The following is a 16,599-nucleotide window of genomic DNA, read 5'->3' on the forward strand; positions in this document are numbered from 1 at the left end:
ATGGTGTGTGGTTTTGGCAGCTCAGTTCACATGCGCGTTTGTTTCGGGATAGTGATACTTATTAAATTTTTTTTTTGGCCTTGAATTCTCGTGTACTCCGTCGTGGCAAGCAACCGATTGGTCGGTCGGTCCGTGACTGTTCCTTGGCTGGGTTCGCATGAATTAAGTGTAGTTGGACTCACCATCCATCTCGCCTAAGTGAACGAGGGCAGACCGATCCACTGGAGACTCCTGAGTGCCGTTCTCTTAATTATCCTTTTGGCAGTCTTAATGTTGTAATTTAACTGTATTTTATATTTTTAATTTGGCAAGGTTAGTTGTGGGTCTGCAGCCCTGGAAACATGTTCTGAGAGTTTTCTTCAAGTCCATACACTATTGCCTTCTGCTATTGAAAGGTTATTGTAATTTCCTCTGAAAGGTTTTACGAGTTATTGTGGGCTTTCCGCCGTTGGTGTTGCAAAAGGAAATTTGTAAACTTAATGTATTGTTTTACCGATTGTATATATATTTCCTTAATTTTTAGAATTTAACTTTGCGGCCCTCAGCCATCTTGTTGCGTTTGTTTATCTCTTTCTGTGCACCATTGCGGGCCATCAGCCCCTTTAGGATCTTTAAACATTATGACCTTCTGCTTCCAATAATCATCATAGTATATTTTGAATTTTGAAGATTTAATCCAGCGGCCTTCAGCCGCTCCGCATGCTGATCTCAAATATGTATACGATTTATCTTATTCGTAAATTTAACTGTGTGTCATGTCTTTTCAAAATTGAACTTATTCTATAGCATTTGTTTGGAGACCTTCAGCTGCGAAGCAAATTTAATTCTTTCAAAAGTGTATTTGTGAACTAAATGATAGTAAATTAAATTGTGAAGTGAATCCGACCGCAACTCCCTTGGCCCTTTCCACAATCCTAATTACCTGTTAGCTCTGCGTGATTTAGCGGGCGTTTCAGTGTGATCAGAAATATTTACCTTCCTTCCATTTAATTTCATTCACTTCTACTACATCTAAAGAGAACCATTATATTTCCGTTTTGAAACTTGCAGGACAGTATCCTGTAGTTGGTTTTTCAGTGCTTTCTTATGGTCGTATGCCCCCTTGACTGTCCCCTCCAGCACTTGTGAATGGGGCAATAATCTGGAATCTTTTGCTGATAAAGAGATGCCAGTTGCACGGAATCATGGAATCTTTGTCGTGAGTATCAATTACGCGTACTTACTGCAGTGGTTCCTATTGCCTTCTGCTTTCTCAAGCATTATTGATTAGCCCCAAAGCGAGATACTTGCACTGAACTCTATTCACCCCTTCCATGTTTTGGACAAAGTTGCTGGTAAAATGAGAGTGACTTTTTATACCACAAGTGGCTCCGTGGACGATATGGAACATGAGGCGCCTAACATTATGGTTAATAGTAAAAGACTCTACCTATAGATCAAACGAGAAAAAGGAACTTAGAGGAAGGTAAATTACCCAATGAAAAAACTGAAATTTGTGCTACTTACATATCATAATTTTTATCAATGTCTTTCGTGGTATGCTGATGTAGCTGAAGGATGTGAAAATCTGGAAATGTTGTTGAATTAGGTATTCTGAGTGTTAATCTCCTAAATTAAAAATAAATGTAATTTTTCTGAAAATGAAGTGAATGTAAAATATGTCGCTATTATTCAAAGTGGAGCACGTCTGTTTGTGTCACGCTAACTGCTGGGCCAATTAATTGTGTAGTTTATCTATTTAATTATTGCTGTATTATATGTGTTTGTGATAATAAATTTAATTATAGTATTAGGACAAAGCCGGCCGTAGTGGCCGAGCGGTTCTAGGCGCTACAGTCTGGAACCGCGCGACTGCTACGGTCGCAGGTTCGACTCCTGCCTCGGGCATGGATGTGTGTGATGTCCTTAGGTTAGTTAGATTTAAGTAGTTCTAAGTTCTAGGGGACTGATGACCTCAGATGTTAAGTCCCATAGTGCTCAGAGCCATTTGAACCATTTGAATTATTAGGACAAAGACTGTTAGCCTTTAAAATCATTAGTACACTAAGTGTAATTCAGTCAACTCAGGTACTTTCTGTCAACCCAGGTGCTCTGTGCTAAGCAGTATTTTGCAGTAGATCGATGTTTCCTACAAGCATTGCATCTCGCTGTTGATAGTAGGTAAACAGTATCGATTTCATTAATTAGTACTAACGATGCAAAATTTCCTGTGTTCAATACAGCTGACAAAACAGTGTACATACACAACTGTGAGTATGAATATTTTCCTTGCAACATTTTTGTTTCTTGCTGATCTGCTTGGTTTCAATGCAGTACCAGAATTGTATAAAAACAGTGTTGTTTCGATTTTTGTAGGTGATATTTAGTGTAATAACGTTGTACAAAGTAGTTTAATGTTCAGTTTTTAGTACCACATTAATTAGTTGAAAAGGCACCATGTATGTAATGCTGAAAGGCTACATAAGAGAGTGGAAATATAGAGTTTTCAGCTGTAGTCATGTCTTGTCTACTAACGAAAAAATCGTCAGCTTCCTTTCCTTTTCTGCACAGCGCTTCATTGCCACTACACTCGTTCACGAATTCATTGATTTGTATTTCAGTTTAATGAACACACTTACATAAACTAAGATGGTCTTGAAAACACTCTTCACACCGAAACACGAACGATGCATAAGTGTACAACGCTTTCCATCAGGTTGCAAACCCTTCAGTGCTCCGGGTGACAAAATGTACACTGAAGAGCCAAAGAAACTGGCACACAAATGGATTCGACTAATGTCTTTTATAGTACTGGAGAAAATTTACACCATGAACCCTGCAGGGATGTCCATAAATCCTTAAGAGTACGAGGGGGTGAAGATCTCTTCTGAACAGCACGTTGCATGACAGTGTTCATGTCTGGGGAGTTTGGAGAGCATCGGAAGAGTTTAAACTGTGAAGAGTGTTCCTGAAGCCACTCTGTAGCAATTGTGGACATGTGAAAAGTCGCATTGTCCTGTTGGAATTGCCCAAGTCCTTCGGAATACACAATGGACATGAATGGATGCAGGTGTTCACACAAGATGTTTACATATGTGTCATGGGTCAGAGTCGTATCTCAACGTATCAGAGGTCCCATATCACTCCAACTACACATGCCCCACACTGTTACAGAGCCTCCACCAGCTTGAACAGTCTCCTGCTGACATGCAGGGTCCATGGATTCATGAGGTTGTCTCCCTATCCGTACACGTTCAACCGCTCGATACAATTTGAAACGAGAGTCGCCCGACTAGGGAACATGTTTCCAGTCATCAACAGTGCAATGGCAAGGGCGAGGCGTAAAGCTTGGTGTCAAGCAGTCATCAAGGGTACATGAGTGGGCCTTCGGCTCCGAAAGCCAATATCGATGTTTCGTTGAATGGTTGGCATGCTGACGTCGATGTCCCAGCATTTAAATCTGTAGCAATTTGCAGAGGAGTTGCACTTCAGTCACGATGAACGATTCTCTTCAATCGTCTTTGGCGCCGTTCTCGCAGAATATCTTTCCGGCCGCAGCGATGTCGGAGATTTTATGTTTTACCGGATTTCTGATATTCTCGGTATACACGTGAAATGGTCCTACGGGAAAATCCCCACGTCATGGCTATCTTGGATATGCTGTGTCCCATCGCTCGTGCATTGATTATAAGACCACGTTCAAACACACTTAAATCTCGATAACCTGTCATTGTATCAGCAGTAACCGATCTAACAACTGCGCCAGACACTTGTTGTCTTACAAAGGTGTAGCCGACCGCAGCGCCGTATTCTGCCTTTTTACATATCTCTGTATGTGACTACACATGCCTATACCAGTTTCTTTGGCGTTTCAGTGCAAATGGAGAAGGGGGTAGAAAAGAAATTAAGATAGTTTTTGTTTCATAATTTATTGGTCTTAATTTAAAATTAATTTGACCAACGCTCTTGACTTGCTATGTGGGTTCTAGCTGATCCACTGGGCGACTAGCTGCGCAATCCTCTCTCGGGCTGCCGTCAGCTGTGGGATGTCCAGCAGTGACGGGGCGTACAGGTCCGAGCAGTGAGACTCGTCTGTAAACAGGCAACAACACATCAATTCGAGGACTGTAGTAGTAACACGAAACATTTTTTATCAGATATTGTAATTCGCAGTGGAACATTGGACCTCCAAGAGATTCACCAGTGCCCTTTGTTGTTTGTTACGACTTTTCATTTTCCCATGTCTTAGTCAGAGATGACACTTCCCAGTCTGTAGATCTCCCACATATAACCAAAGGTCTGTCTCATTTCTTGTGTAGAGGCCTAATCGAGGGCGTTCTTTGCTGAGAATACTTCATCATCTCTGTGAGTGTCGAATTATGTACTTATCATCGAACCATAAGTATACAGTTTGACGGCATTTTATGGTCAATAACAGTGTACGACCGGACAGTAGAAGTTGTTTGTATTTTCACATATACGCAAATTGCGTATGCGTGCATTCAGGAGTGTTTATATATCCACACATCAAAAAAGTTTTGCATCATGTCCGTTCAGAGAGTTCCGGAAACTGCACAGAAAATTGTAGTAGAAATCAACATATACATTGTTTCCGCCTTTTCTATTGCCCACGAAAACTACACATTGCATGTTGTGCCACCATACAGCGATACCTTCAGAGGCGGTGATCCAGATTGCTGTACACACCGATGACTCTAAAATCCAGTAACACGTCCTCTTGCATTGATGCATGCCTGTATTCGTCATGGCATACTATCCACAAGTTCATCAAGGCACTGTTGGTCCAGATTGTCCCTCTGCTCTATGGCAATTCGGCGTAGATCCCTCAGAATGGTTGGTGGGTCATGTCGTCCGTAAACAGCCCTTTTCAATCTATACCGAGCATGTTCGATAGGGATCATGTCTGGAGAAAATGCTGGCCACTCGAATCCTGAAGGAAGTCATTCACAAAATGTGCACGATGGGTGCGCGAATTGTCCGTGAAGACGAATACCTCACCAATATGCTGCCGATATGGTTCACTATCGGTTGGACTACGGTATTCACATATCGTACAGCTGTTACGGCGCCTTCCATGACCACCAACGGCGTAAGTCGGCCCCACAGTAAAACAACAGGGAACTTCCACCTTGCTGCACTCGCTGGACAGTGTGTCTAAGGCGTTCAGCCTGACCGAGTTGCCTCCAAACACGTCTCAGACGATTGTCTGATTGAAGGCATATGCGACACTCATCGGTGAAGGCAACGTGATGCCAAACCTGAGTGGTCCAGGACGGCTTTTTGAAACTAAAGTAGGAAATGGAAAGGGCTGGTCGCAAGGAGCCAGACTGGTTTGCGCTCTGTACAGCGAAAACGCTGAGATGATGAACAACGATGTAAAGATCTACCTATTGTGCTTCTTCTTTTCTGTGACGTTACATCTACGAAAATAGGGAGGGTCCTGGGAAGAAGAGGTACGAGGCCTATTTTCTGACCAGCTAAGAGGACGGAGGAACTGTGTACGTTTAGGGACAATCTGGCTCTCAGGGTTCTGGAATTTGCAAAATTTCTTGAGCTGCAGAAGCTGTACTCAACGCCAAACGTACAGAAACTCGATAACATGAGAAATGATCAGTTGCTGAGCACAGTCTCACAAATAAACACAGAATAATGCGTGATGGAATTAGAATTCCGTCCCACTCTTCTACATGCTAGTATTATGTTGTTACAGAACCACTAGAAGTTAGAAAATGCGAGAACAGCTTCAACTGGAACAGCGGAAGTAATCTTAGTGATGCATGAAAGGGAGCTCTGGACGCTGGGCAGTCGCAGAGAAGTGCTCTGGATTGTTTACTGTCCTACGATAGCGGTGGCACTACCAGCGCTTAAAAACATGGACAGTATATCTGGTAGCATTACATAATGATGACGTACACCGAACACCCTCAATCTATAGGCTATGAATAGTCACCATAACAACAACCTCGACAGTCAGTTGTTTCTGATGAGGATGACGGAGCATTTTGACTTGAGCTCGAGTTCTAACCTAAATTTGACACTGTATGTAAACTGAGAATGATTTATGCAAGGATTTTGCCGCGAGAAACTTCGATCTCAGACAACAGAGATATTTCAGAGAATTCAGCAGAAGTTTTATCTGTGATTTATGAAGTATGCGTTGAGACTGTCGATAAACCTTGATCCCAGACAACAAGGACGTAGATGTAGACATTTCAGAGAATTCAGCAAAAGTTTTTCTCTGACTTGTGAGGTATGCTCTGCGACTGTTGACCTACTCTGAAAAGTTACTGTGAGTTTCAACTGTAGAAAAATAAGTACACTCCGAATGTTAGTCTCTTGCTTCAGAGAGCTCAGTTTAGCATCCCCTCCCGTATGCATAATTTTCATCAAAAAAATGTGAGATACCCGGTACATGTTTTATGGTGAATGTATAACACGATTATACACGAAGCATTAAAGTCTTAAAAGATCCTGACTTGGAAGTGGGATATCGGTCGAAATTCCCTAACAGATTATGCAGCCAGAAACGGACTTCTTTTAAACATTCTAGTGCGCATTCAGAGTACGAATGTAAATTAATCACAGAACTCGGACTAAAGTTAAGCTATAGAAATGTATACAGTTAATTATATGAATACGGTGCTGTTGTGAGATACTAACACTCAATGACGATGGCTGGAGACGACTCGTTGATGTCCTCGAGGACTCCCAGTCTGTGCCACGGGTCCAGGCCGCCGTTCACGAAGGCGACGTTAGTGACGTCGGGGTTGCGACCCCCGTACAGCAAGTTGGCGTTCGTCACGCCTTCCTCCACTCGCTCCGCCGTGTACCTGAAACAGTAACATCATGGAAACGCTGCGACAAAGTTGCTCGAAGGTACCTACAGTTCACCTATTCCCTATCTAAACATGATAGTTGACTCAAACTTCAGCTTCTAGGCGGCACATGTCTACCCCAAATCCCGGAAAGTCTGTTGTAATGTTATGAAAACGGAAAATACTAGCGGGAGCTTGAAAACTGCTGACATACTGACCAAATATGTGTACAATTTGTTTGGAACCCATAAAAGAGACTTTTGGGAACTCTGAGCACAAATATAAAGCAGAACTATGAAGTAGTACCACAACGGGATCTTCAAGATCGGGAACGTATTCATTTAAAATGGAAGAGTTTGCATTAAGTTTGGTACATGTGTTTTTATGAAATCACTGAAAATACAGAACAGGTAACAAAGTTGAAAAAAAGTGCGTTCGATCAAACAGTCGAAGTAGGGAGCAATAGTTCAATGCTGAATGCACTATATGAGTTACTGTAGGAGCCATGTAAGAACCCAGCCTTATAAAACATATTACAAAAAAATTTGACAAACAGTTTAAGAATAATAATTGGCGATACTTCACGGAGCTTCTTCCCGAAGAAAACCGATTTACCCTGTGACATGACTTGTAATTTTGAAACTATTGAAGCTTACCTGGTTGTGAAATCTATAAACGTAGACGAATACAGATCAACTTTGTAACAGTCTTTTGAAATGAAGAAGCACTTTCACTATAACAATGATTAAAAGCCACTTAAACAAATTTTTGTACAATTTTCAACAAGAAGATTTTCAAATGAATTGTTTGTATAACGTAAAACTACTCCGCGGATTAGTTGAAGCTAGATGATATCTACACTTTGATCACACAATTAAGACTTTCACGCCGGCCAAGCGGTTCTAGGTGCTACAGTTTGGAACCGCGCTACCGCTACGGTCGCAGGTTCGAATCCTGCCTTGGGCATAGGTGTGTGTGAAGTCCATAGGTTCGTTAGATTTAAGTAGTTGTAAGTTCTAGGGGACTGATGACCTCAGAAGTTAAGTCCCATAGTGCTCACAGCCATTTAAGACTTTCACGACTGATTGTCTTAGTTACTAATGGGCCTTCTTGGTTGTAAGGTTGAAGTCTACTAAACCTGTTGTCTGGTGTCGTCCAAAGATCACATTGCCACACCAAAGTCGACACCGCACATCGTTACCACAGAAGTTGGCGATGTTTCGCAATAAATCGCAATGACGAAGGGACGTACTCCTAAGGACCACGCTTCTCTCAGCACAGCAGTGCCATCCCACAGAGGTCAATATACAGCCAAGCATGGAAATACTCTGCCCAGTGTGTCACCGCAACTGAAGCAGTCAACATTATCGAGTAAGACTGCAGCGCTATTCAAGTCTCAGATGGAAACATACTTTTCTAAATGTTGAACATTGTACTTCCAGAGAACAGTTAGCAAGTGCATCAGGTGATACTTTAATAGCAACTGACACTTGTAGATTATCAAGCACTTCCGTGGCAAAGGATTGAATCGAGTTAAGTAATTTTTTTATTCATTCATATGGTAAAGCGAACTAGTATTTCATATGTTGTGGTTCCAATGAGCCATCTCTCACAGCAATCAAAGAACCCACAGTTATGGCCAGTCGATTGTAGTTACGTCTGGTCATATCATTTTCATTCCCAGTTTCGTACATAGCTGTGTTGGACATCTTCAAATGAACCAGAAGAACATCTGAAGATGTCCAACGCAACTGTGGACGAAATGTTAGAAACAACAAAGTTTCACAGACCATGACTGCACAGCATGGAACATTCACACTTTCACGGGTATATATGGTCCAGAAGGATTGTACATGTCGATATCTTTATGAAACAGAGGATGAACGCCGCCAGATGCTTCTGAGAAAACATTTACATAAAATTAGATAGTAGCCACAATTTTTCACTGGCGATATTCTAATCCCGATTCGTCATCATTTCTGTACTGCTCTCACTGTTTATAGACTCAAGAATGTAACTGATCAACTAGCTTGTCTGATTTTTTAAATACGGCCGCCATCACTTTTCCAGAAGATTGTACCATTAATTTCATTTGAAGCTCAGTTGTGGCAGAGTTTTCACCTGCTTTGGCTAATGAATCTTCCGTGAGTATTGAATCTTAGACGAAATCGAAGACTTTGCTTGGAGTAGAAGGGACGAGGGAAGCAAGGTTGTAGTTTGTCTCGTCGGCATTGAGGTCGGTAAATTGGGACTATAAGCTCGGGTTGGACAAAGATCACCCATGGTTAGATAAATAAATTCTTCCAGTATTCACTAATTACCGATGGACGTTAGGCCTCTGTCACTATAAATTTTTGGATCATGAATGTGCAGCAGACCCCACATAGCAACATGAGAATGACAGAATATTCTCCGTCCTTGAAGTATAATAAACTGGTTGATGTGAGGGTGTTCCATATTTTATTCCCTAGTTGGTGTTTTCAACTGACCAGAAAAAATTCAAACTTGGCAGAAAGAGTCACAGCCCTGGGTATTCATGTTTACTTGAGTATTTTCTAGTGACTTTTCTCTGTTTCTTTATTTCAGTTATCCCAAAATCCTTGAAACAAGCGCTTTATTCTTTTCCCCTCCCACCACAACCGCCACCACCACCACCTACTTCCTTTACATACTCTCACGCCCAGAGAGCACAGTGATAATACTGAAATTCAGTAGCACATGAAAGGCTGTTGGCAAAACATAGAACGACTGCTCGGCAGTGTCTCAGAGTTGCAAGCATGATGTTCCATCTTCCCACTTGCTAGTCATCAGGTGCGCCGCAGAAGACGGACACAAGTTTTGTTTCATTTAGTTCTCATTTCATTGCTGCATCATGAGGGCAGGCTGTCAGTTGCCTGTATGCCCCTACAAGATTTTGAAAATCTTCAGTATTATTTGTAATATTCAAACCAGGTTAAAATAATAGAGTGATCTTCATAGTTTTATTGTCATGTGCAGCAGATAAATGTGTTGTTACTCTTGGTTTGTGTACGTACGTGGAAGAGTGTGATGACAAGGGTAACAGATGCCTGGTGTTGGTTTAGTAGGAGAGCTGGAAATGGAGTTATAAATGGATTTAAATATGGAAAGAGAAACCGGAGCACAGTTAACAGAGAGGGAGAGGAAACGGAGGACTGGCTAGTAGGAAGGATTATTAGCGCAATGTTCGAGTAAAACCATGGTCACAGCATTAATGATATCCAGTCTACGTGGTGACACGTTAAGTGGCTTCGGTGGTGAAACTGAAAAACTCACCTCACCGTAGCGTTGCTGGTTCTCTGCCACTCTACATAACCTGTTGTTTTCGGGTTGAATGAGTGATGGATCTGAATTTGTTATCCGACCTGTAGCCGGTATCACGATTCACAAGATTTTCCGCAGTGTGTATTTCCGCGGACTCTTTAATAATGGAGTCTCAAAATGATGAGGCCGTTGAAAAATTGTTTCCTCGTATTCCATTGAATGCCCTGTGGAGATACACATATCGGTAACAGCAGATTATGTGGTCTGAAAAAGATGAGTCCAACATCGATATGCAATACAACGCTTTTCCACGAGTTTTGCTGGTGTACTATCCTTGGTATGCAAGGACAGGTCCTGGTTTTAACCTGACCTTTTAATCTGTCAGCCATTTTCCCTGTATTTATATGGACGAGCTCCTTACGCAAACTATCTGAAATTGAAACAGTGTGTGCTCCACGCACACATGTTAGAAGCACACCTGCGTTTTATGAGAGGTGATAATACGTTGAAGGCCAAAAATAAATATCAGTATCAAGTGAATACCGCAGAGCTATCTATCATTCTTCCGTTTGGCCGTAACATCCACGGAAAGCAAACAACAATCGTTCTCTGTCTCAATGGTGATCTGCATATGATTATAAATTGAATTAAAATGATGTGATTTATCTTCTGCATAAGACTGTTCATTGACTGTATCGTCGACAGATTGTATTCTCAGAAAACGATTGTTTTAAGGATACTGATTTCAGAGCTTTCTGCTGAAACTCGTCGATCCCGACATTATACTAAAAAATATCTTGGTTGAATATGATATGATAGAGGGAAGAGTATGCATGAACGAAGTAGTGATCTCTTTCTGATTATCAGAGACTAAAATAACTTTACAGAGATGCTCTAACATCCTACGTACGTCAACGACCATGTTTGTCGCTAGAGAAACGTGCTGTCTCAAAAAATCGAAAAGGTTCGACGTTTACATATTGTAATGTTACTGTCATACTTCTGCTGGGAAGAGAAACAACCAGTCTGTAGCACTGGTGGCGCATACTTACTCTGAGCCGTAAAGTAAGGCACACATGTCAGTGAAGTAAGGCAGCGTCATCCTGTTGCCGAAGGGCTGGTTGGCGGAGTCCGTGGTCTGGTAGTAGCCGAACTCTGTGCATGTCTGCCACAGCCACTGGCGCACTGAAACACAGTAGAAGTCACATTCTCTCTCCTAACAAGCCACTCCAAAAGGTAAACCACCACGCATAAATGAATAAACGGAAACCAGATTATAATATTTGTGCGAAATACAGGAAGTAGTGCAGAATATATGGTATAGTTTTATTTCACTGAACATAACCAGTACAAAATGAGAGATGGAAAACTACAATCTCATGTAACGTAACTCCACAAGATCCCCAGCAATCGTAACAACCATACTGTCCAGTCACATCAATGTGACCACTGCGTATGTTCGACGTCAACGTGCAACAACCACTCACAGACAGAGGTGGCAGTACTAGCAATGGAGGGTATACGGGGTGTTACAAAAAGGTACGGCCAAACTTTCAGGAAACATTCCTCACACACAAAGAAAATATGTTATGTGGACATGTGTCCGGAAACTCTTACTTTCCATGTTAGAGCTCATTTTATTACTTTATGAAACGTCCCCTTAGAAAAATTATACAAGACTGTGCTTGAACTGACACACAATATTTTTAGCGCAACGCAATCTGACTTTCAGAAATCCCTACAAAGGAATGGCCCTGACTAACATTAACCTATACTTTTCACAAATCACTTACCTCCATTGTTTGCAGCCCGCTCCATTTCCCTATGCACAATTACCAAATTACTACTTTGAACATTAGTTAATTCATTACTCGGTGGCGCTAACACACTGCTTTCGTCTTCACTGTCATTTCTCATTTTACTTTGGAGCCTAGTATTACGTTTTTAACACGCCATTATTGTCACAATATTTCACATGACAACACAGAAAAACACAATTTGAAGAGCAAAAATAGGGGAACACATTAACATAGCACTGAAAATAATATCTAGTTAATTGCAAGCGCAGCTGCGAAATACTTGGTGCAAATCTACATGCGTGCCACAACTGTTTTACTGTACAACAATGAAAGACTGCAACTACAAAGGAGATTCTCTCTACAATTACGCACTAGCAATAAACAAAATCTACACTAATTACAAAAACTACAAGAAAAAATCAGAAGATTCCAGTGAGGTATCCTCGGCTAAGGGTCGACATATGAAACGTCCCCTTTGAACAATTTTTACAGGACTGTGCTTAAACTGACACACAATATTTTTAGCGCAACGCAATCTGACTTTCAGAAATCCCTACAAAGGAATGGCCCTGACTAACATTAACCTATACTTTTCACAAATCACTTACCTCACAAAAATCTTCGTTACTCGAACTACTGCAATACGGCGAGCGCCACTACTGCCAGCTAAATAAAAGATTCAAACTACTGAAGGCACTAACTACTGATAGGCATAGTTAGCAAATGAAAGATTTTAATAGAGAACAAACAATGTATTTACCTTAATAATCATAATATACATAGCAGTTCATAATATCCAGTATAACAAATTTTAAAACTCCGCCATCTCTCTCCCAACATCCACCACTGCTGGCGGCTCACCTCCAACTGCGCAACGCTACGCGCTGTTAACATCCAGCTGCCCAGCACTACAATGGCAGACAACAATGCAAACTAGCCACAGACTGCACACAGCACAGCCAGTGATTTTCATACAGAGCGCTACGTGGCGTTACCAATAAGAAAACCTAAACAGCCTACTTACAACTTCTCTTCAAATCACATTAATCATGGAATGGAAACACACAGCAACAGAACGTACTAGCGTGACTTCAAACACTTTGTGACAGGAAATGTTCAAAATGTCCTCCGTTAGCGAGGATACATGCATCCACCCTCCGTCGCATGGAATCCCTGATGCGCTGATGCAGCCCTGGAGAATGGCGTATTGTATCACAGTCGTCCACAATACGAGCACGAAGAGTCTCTACATTTGGTACCGGGGTTGCGTAGACAAGAGCTTTCAAATGCCCCCATAAATGAAAGTCAAGAGGGTTGAGGTCAGGAGAGCGTGGAGGCCATGGAATTGGTCCGCCTCTATCAATCCATCGGTCACCGAATCTGTTGTTGAGAAGCGTACGAACACTTCGACTGAAATGTGCAGGAGCTCCATCGTGAATGAACCACATGTTGTGTCGTACTTGTAAAGGCACATGTTGTAGTAGCACAAGTAGAGTGTCCAGTATGAAATCATGATAACGTGCTCCATTGAGCGTAGGTGGAAGAACATGGAGCCCAATCAAGACATCACCAACAATGCCTGCCCAAACGTTCACAGAATATCTGTGTTGATGACGTGACTGCACAATTGCGTGCGGATTCTCGTCATCCCACACATGTTGATTGTGAAAATTTACAATTTGATCACGTTGGAATGAAGCCTCATCCGTAAAGAGAACATTTGTACTGAAATGAGGATTGACACATTGTTGGATGAACCATTCGCAGAAGTGTACCCGTGGAGGCCAATCAGCTGCTGATAGTGCCTGCACACGCTGTACATGGTACGGAAACAACTGGTTCTCCCGTAGCACTCTCCATACGGTGACGTGATCAGTGTTACCTTGTACAGCAGCAACTTCTCTGACGCTGACATTAGTGTTATCGTCAACTGCACGAAGAATTGCCTCGTCCATTGCTGGTGTCATCGTCGTTCTAGGTCTTTCCCAGTCGCGAGTCATAGACTGGAATGTTCCGTGCTCCCTAAGACGCCGATCAATTGCTTCGAACGTCTTCTTGTCGGGACACCTTCGTTCTGGAAATCTGTCTCGATACAAACGTACCGCGCCACGACTATTGCCCCGTGCTAATCCATACATCAAATGGGCATCTGCCAACTCCGCATTTGTAAACATTTCACTGACTGCAAAACTACGGTCGTGATGAACACTAACCTGTTGATGCTACGTACTGATGTGCTTGATGTTACTACTGTAGAGCAATGAGTCACATGTCAACACAAGCACCGAAGTTAACATTACCTTCCTTCAATTGGGCCAACTGGCGGTGAATCGAGGAAGTACAGTACATACTGACGAAACTAAAATGAGCTCTAACATGGAAATTAAGCGTTTCCGGACACATGTGCACATAACATATTTTCTTTATTTGTGTGTGAGGAATGTTTCCTGAAAGTTTGGCCGTACCTTTTTTGTAACACACTGTATAAAGAACGTAGGGGAGACGCGGAAAACAGAACAGTCGTCATCGTAATGTAGAAACGGAGCGGTTTATCTGACGTCGAAAAGGAGGTGATCAGCGGATATCGGGCCAGGAGTGTAATCATTTAGGAAACGGTTAAATCTGTAAACTGCTCGCGTGCCGCAGCGGTTTAGGTATACCGTGCATGTCAAATAACGCGATCCAAAATCGGCACCGAGGCAACTGTACTGCGCCACGGGCGAAGGGGCTGAAGGACGGCTGAAGAAATGTGTACGGGCGAATGGACAGGCAACTGTTGAAAAACTGACTGCCCAGATGAGTGAAGACTCTACCAATGGTGTCTCTTAGGCGACCGTTCAGTGAACGTTGCTGTTGCGTACGGGCCTCTGCAGCAGACGTCTAGTTAAGGCACTGCTGACGGCTGTGCACCGGCGACGAAGGCTGGAATTTGCACGCCAGTACTGCAAATGGACGTCCAGTGAGTGGTGACAGGTGGTCTTTTCACGTGGATCACGTTTTATGCTCCATCTGGTGCATGGTCATTGGAGTGTACGGCTTGAAACGTCTGAAAGCAAACACCCTACTACCCGGAAGGTACGTTTATGGTCTGTGAGACGTTTACGTTGCATTCCTTGAGTGATCTCGTCATTCTGGAAGCAAGAATGGATCAACGTAAGTAATGATCTACACTCCTGGAAATTGAAATAAGAACACCGTGAATTCATTGTCCCAGGAAGGGGAAACTTTATTGACACATTCCTGGGGTCAGATACATCACATGATCACACAGACAGAACCACAGGCACATAGACACAGGCAACAGAGCATGCACAATGTCGGCACTAGTACAGTGTATATCCACCTTTCACAGCAATGCAGGCTGCTATTCTCCCATGGAGACGATCGTACAGATGCTGGATGTAGTCCTGTGGAACGGCTTGCCATGCCATTTCCACCTGGCGCCTCAGTTGGACCAGCGTTCGTGCTGGACGTGCAGACCGCGTGAGACGACGCTTCATCCAGTCCCAAACATGCTCAATGGGGGACAGATCCGGAGATCTCGCTGGCCAGGGTAGTTGACTTACACCTTCTAGAGCACGTTGGGTGGCACGGGATATATGCGGACGTGCATTGTCCTGTTGGAACAGCAAGTTCCCTTGCCGGTCTAGGAATGGTAGAACGATGGGTTCGATGACGGTTTGGATGTACCGTGCACTATTCAGTGTCCCCTCGACGATCACCAGTGGTGTACGGCCAGTGTAGGAGATCGCTCCCCACACCATGATGCCGGGTGTTGGCCCTGTGTGCCTCGGTCGTATGCAGTCCTGATTGTGGCGCTCACCTGCACGGCGCCAAACACGCATACGACCATCATTGGCACCAAGGCAGAAGCGACTCTCATCGCTGAAGACGACACGTCTCCATTCGTCCCTCCATTTACGCCTGTCGCGACACCACTGGAGGCGGGCTGCACGATGTTGGGGCGTGAGCGGAAGACGGTCTAACGGTGTGCGGGACCGTAGCCCAGCTTCATGGAGACGGTTGCGAATGGTCCTCGCCGATACCCCAGGAGCAACAGTGACCCTAATTTGCTGGGAAGTGGCGGTGCGGTCCCCTATGGCACTGCGTAGGATCCTACGGTCTTAGCGTGCATCCGTGCGTCGCTGCGGTCCGGTCTCAGGTCGACGGGCACGTGCACCTTCCGCCGACCACTGGCGACAACATCGATGTACTGTGGAGACCTCACGCCCCACGTGTTGAGCAATTCGGCGGTACGTCCACCCGGCCTCCCGCATGCCCACTATACGCCCTCGCTCAAAGTCCGTCAACTGCACATACGGTTCACGTCCACGCTGTCGCGGCATGCTACCAGTGTTAAAGACTGCGATGGAGCTCCGTATGCCACGGCAAACTGCCTGACACTGACGGCGGCGGTGCACAAATGCTGCGCAGCTAGCGCCATTCGACGGCCAACAACGCGGTTCCTGGTGTGTCCGCTGTGCCGTGCGTGTGATCATTGCTTGTACAGCCCTCTCGCAGTGTCCGGAGCAAGTATGGTGGGTCTGACACACCGGTGTCAATGTGTTCTTTTTTTCCATTTCCAGGAGTGTATTTTTGGGGACCGTGTACACACCTACTTGCAGTTTGTTTTTCCTCGCCGCGAAGGCATCTACTAACAGGACAATGCAACTTGAAACACAGCTAGCAGTATACGTGCGTGG

General features: G+C 43.6%; 1 protein-coding gene across 1 annotated transcript in view; it reads right to left on the minus strand.

The window, feature by feature from the left end:
• Positions 1-3,904: 3,904 nt before the first annotated feature.
• The window catches only part of LOC126188247 (putative serine protease K12H4.7), a 78,301-nt gene continuing 65,606 nt past the window's right edge, over positions 3,905-16,599 (minus strand). The window contains exons 7-9 of the mRNA XM_049929806.1: positions 11,150-11,282; positions 6,661-6,830; positions 3,905-4,071 (exon numbers count right to left, since the gene is read on the minus strand). Coding sequence (XP_049785763.1) covers positions 3,965-4,071; positions 6,661-6,830; positions 11,150-11,282 — 410 coding nt within the window. The 3' untranslated portion in view covers positions 3,905-3,964. The remainder of the gene's footprint in view (positions 4,072-6,660; positions 6,831-11,149; positions 11,283-16,599) is intronic.

Source organism: Schistocerca cancellata, chromosome 5 (genome assembly GCF_023864275.1).
Source record: "Schistocerca cancellata isolate TAMUIC-IGC-003103 chromosome 5, iqSchCanc2.1, whole genome shotgun sequence".
In the NCBI taxonomy this organism is placed as follows: domain Eukaryota; kingdom Metazoa; phylum Arthropoda; class Insecta; order Orthoptera; family Acrididae; genus Schistocerca; species Schistocerca cancellata.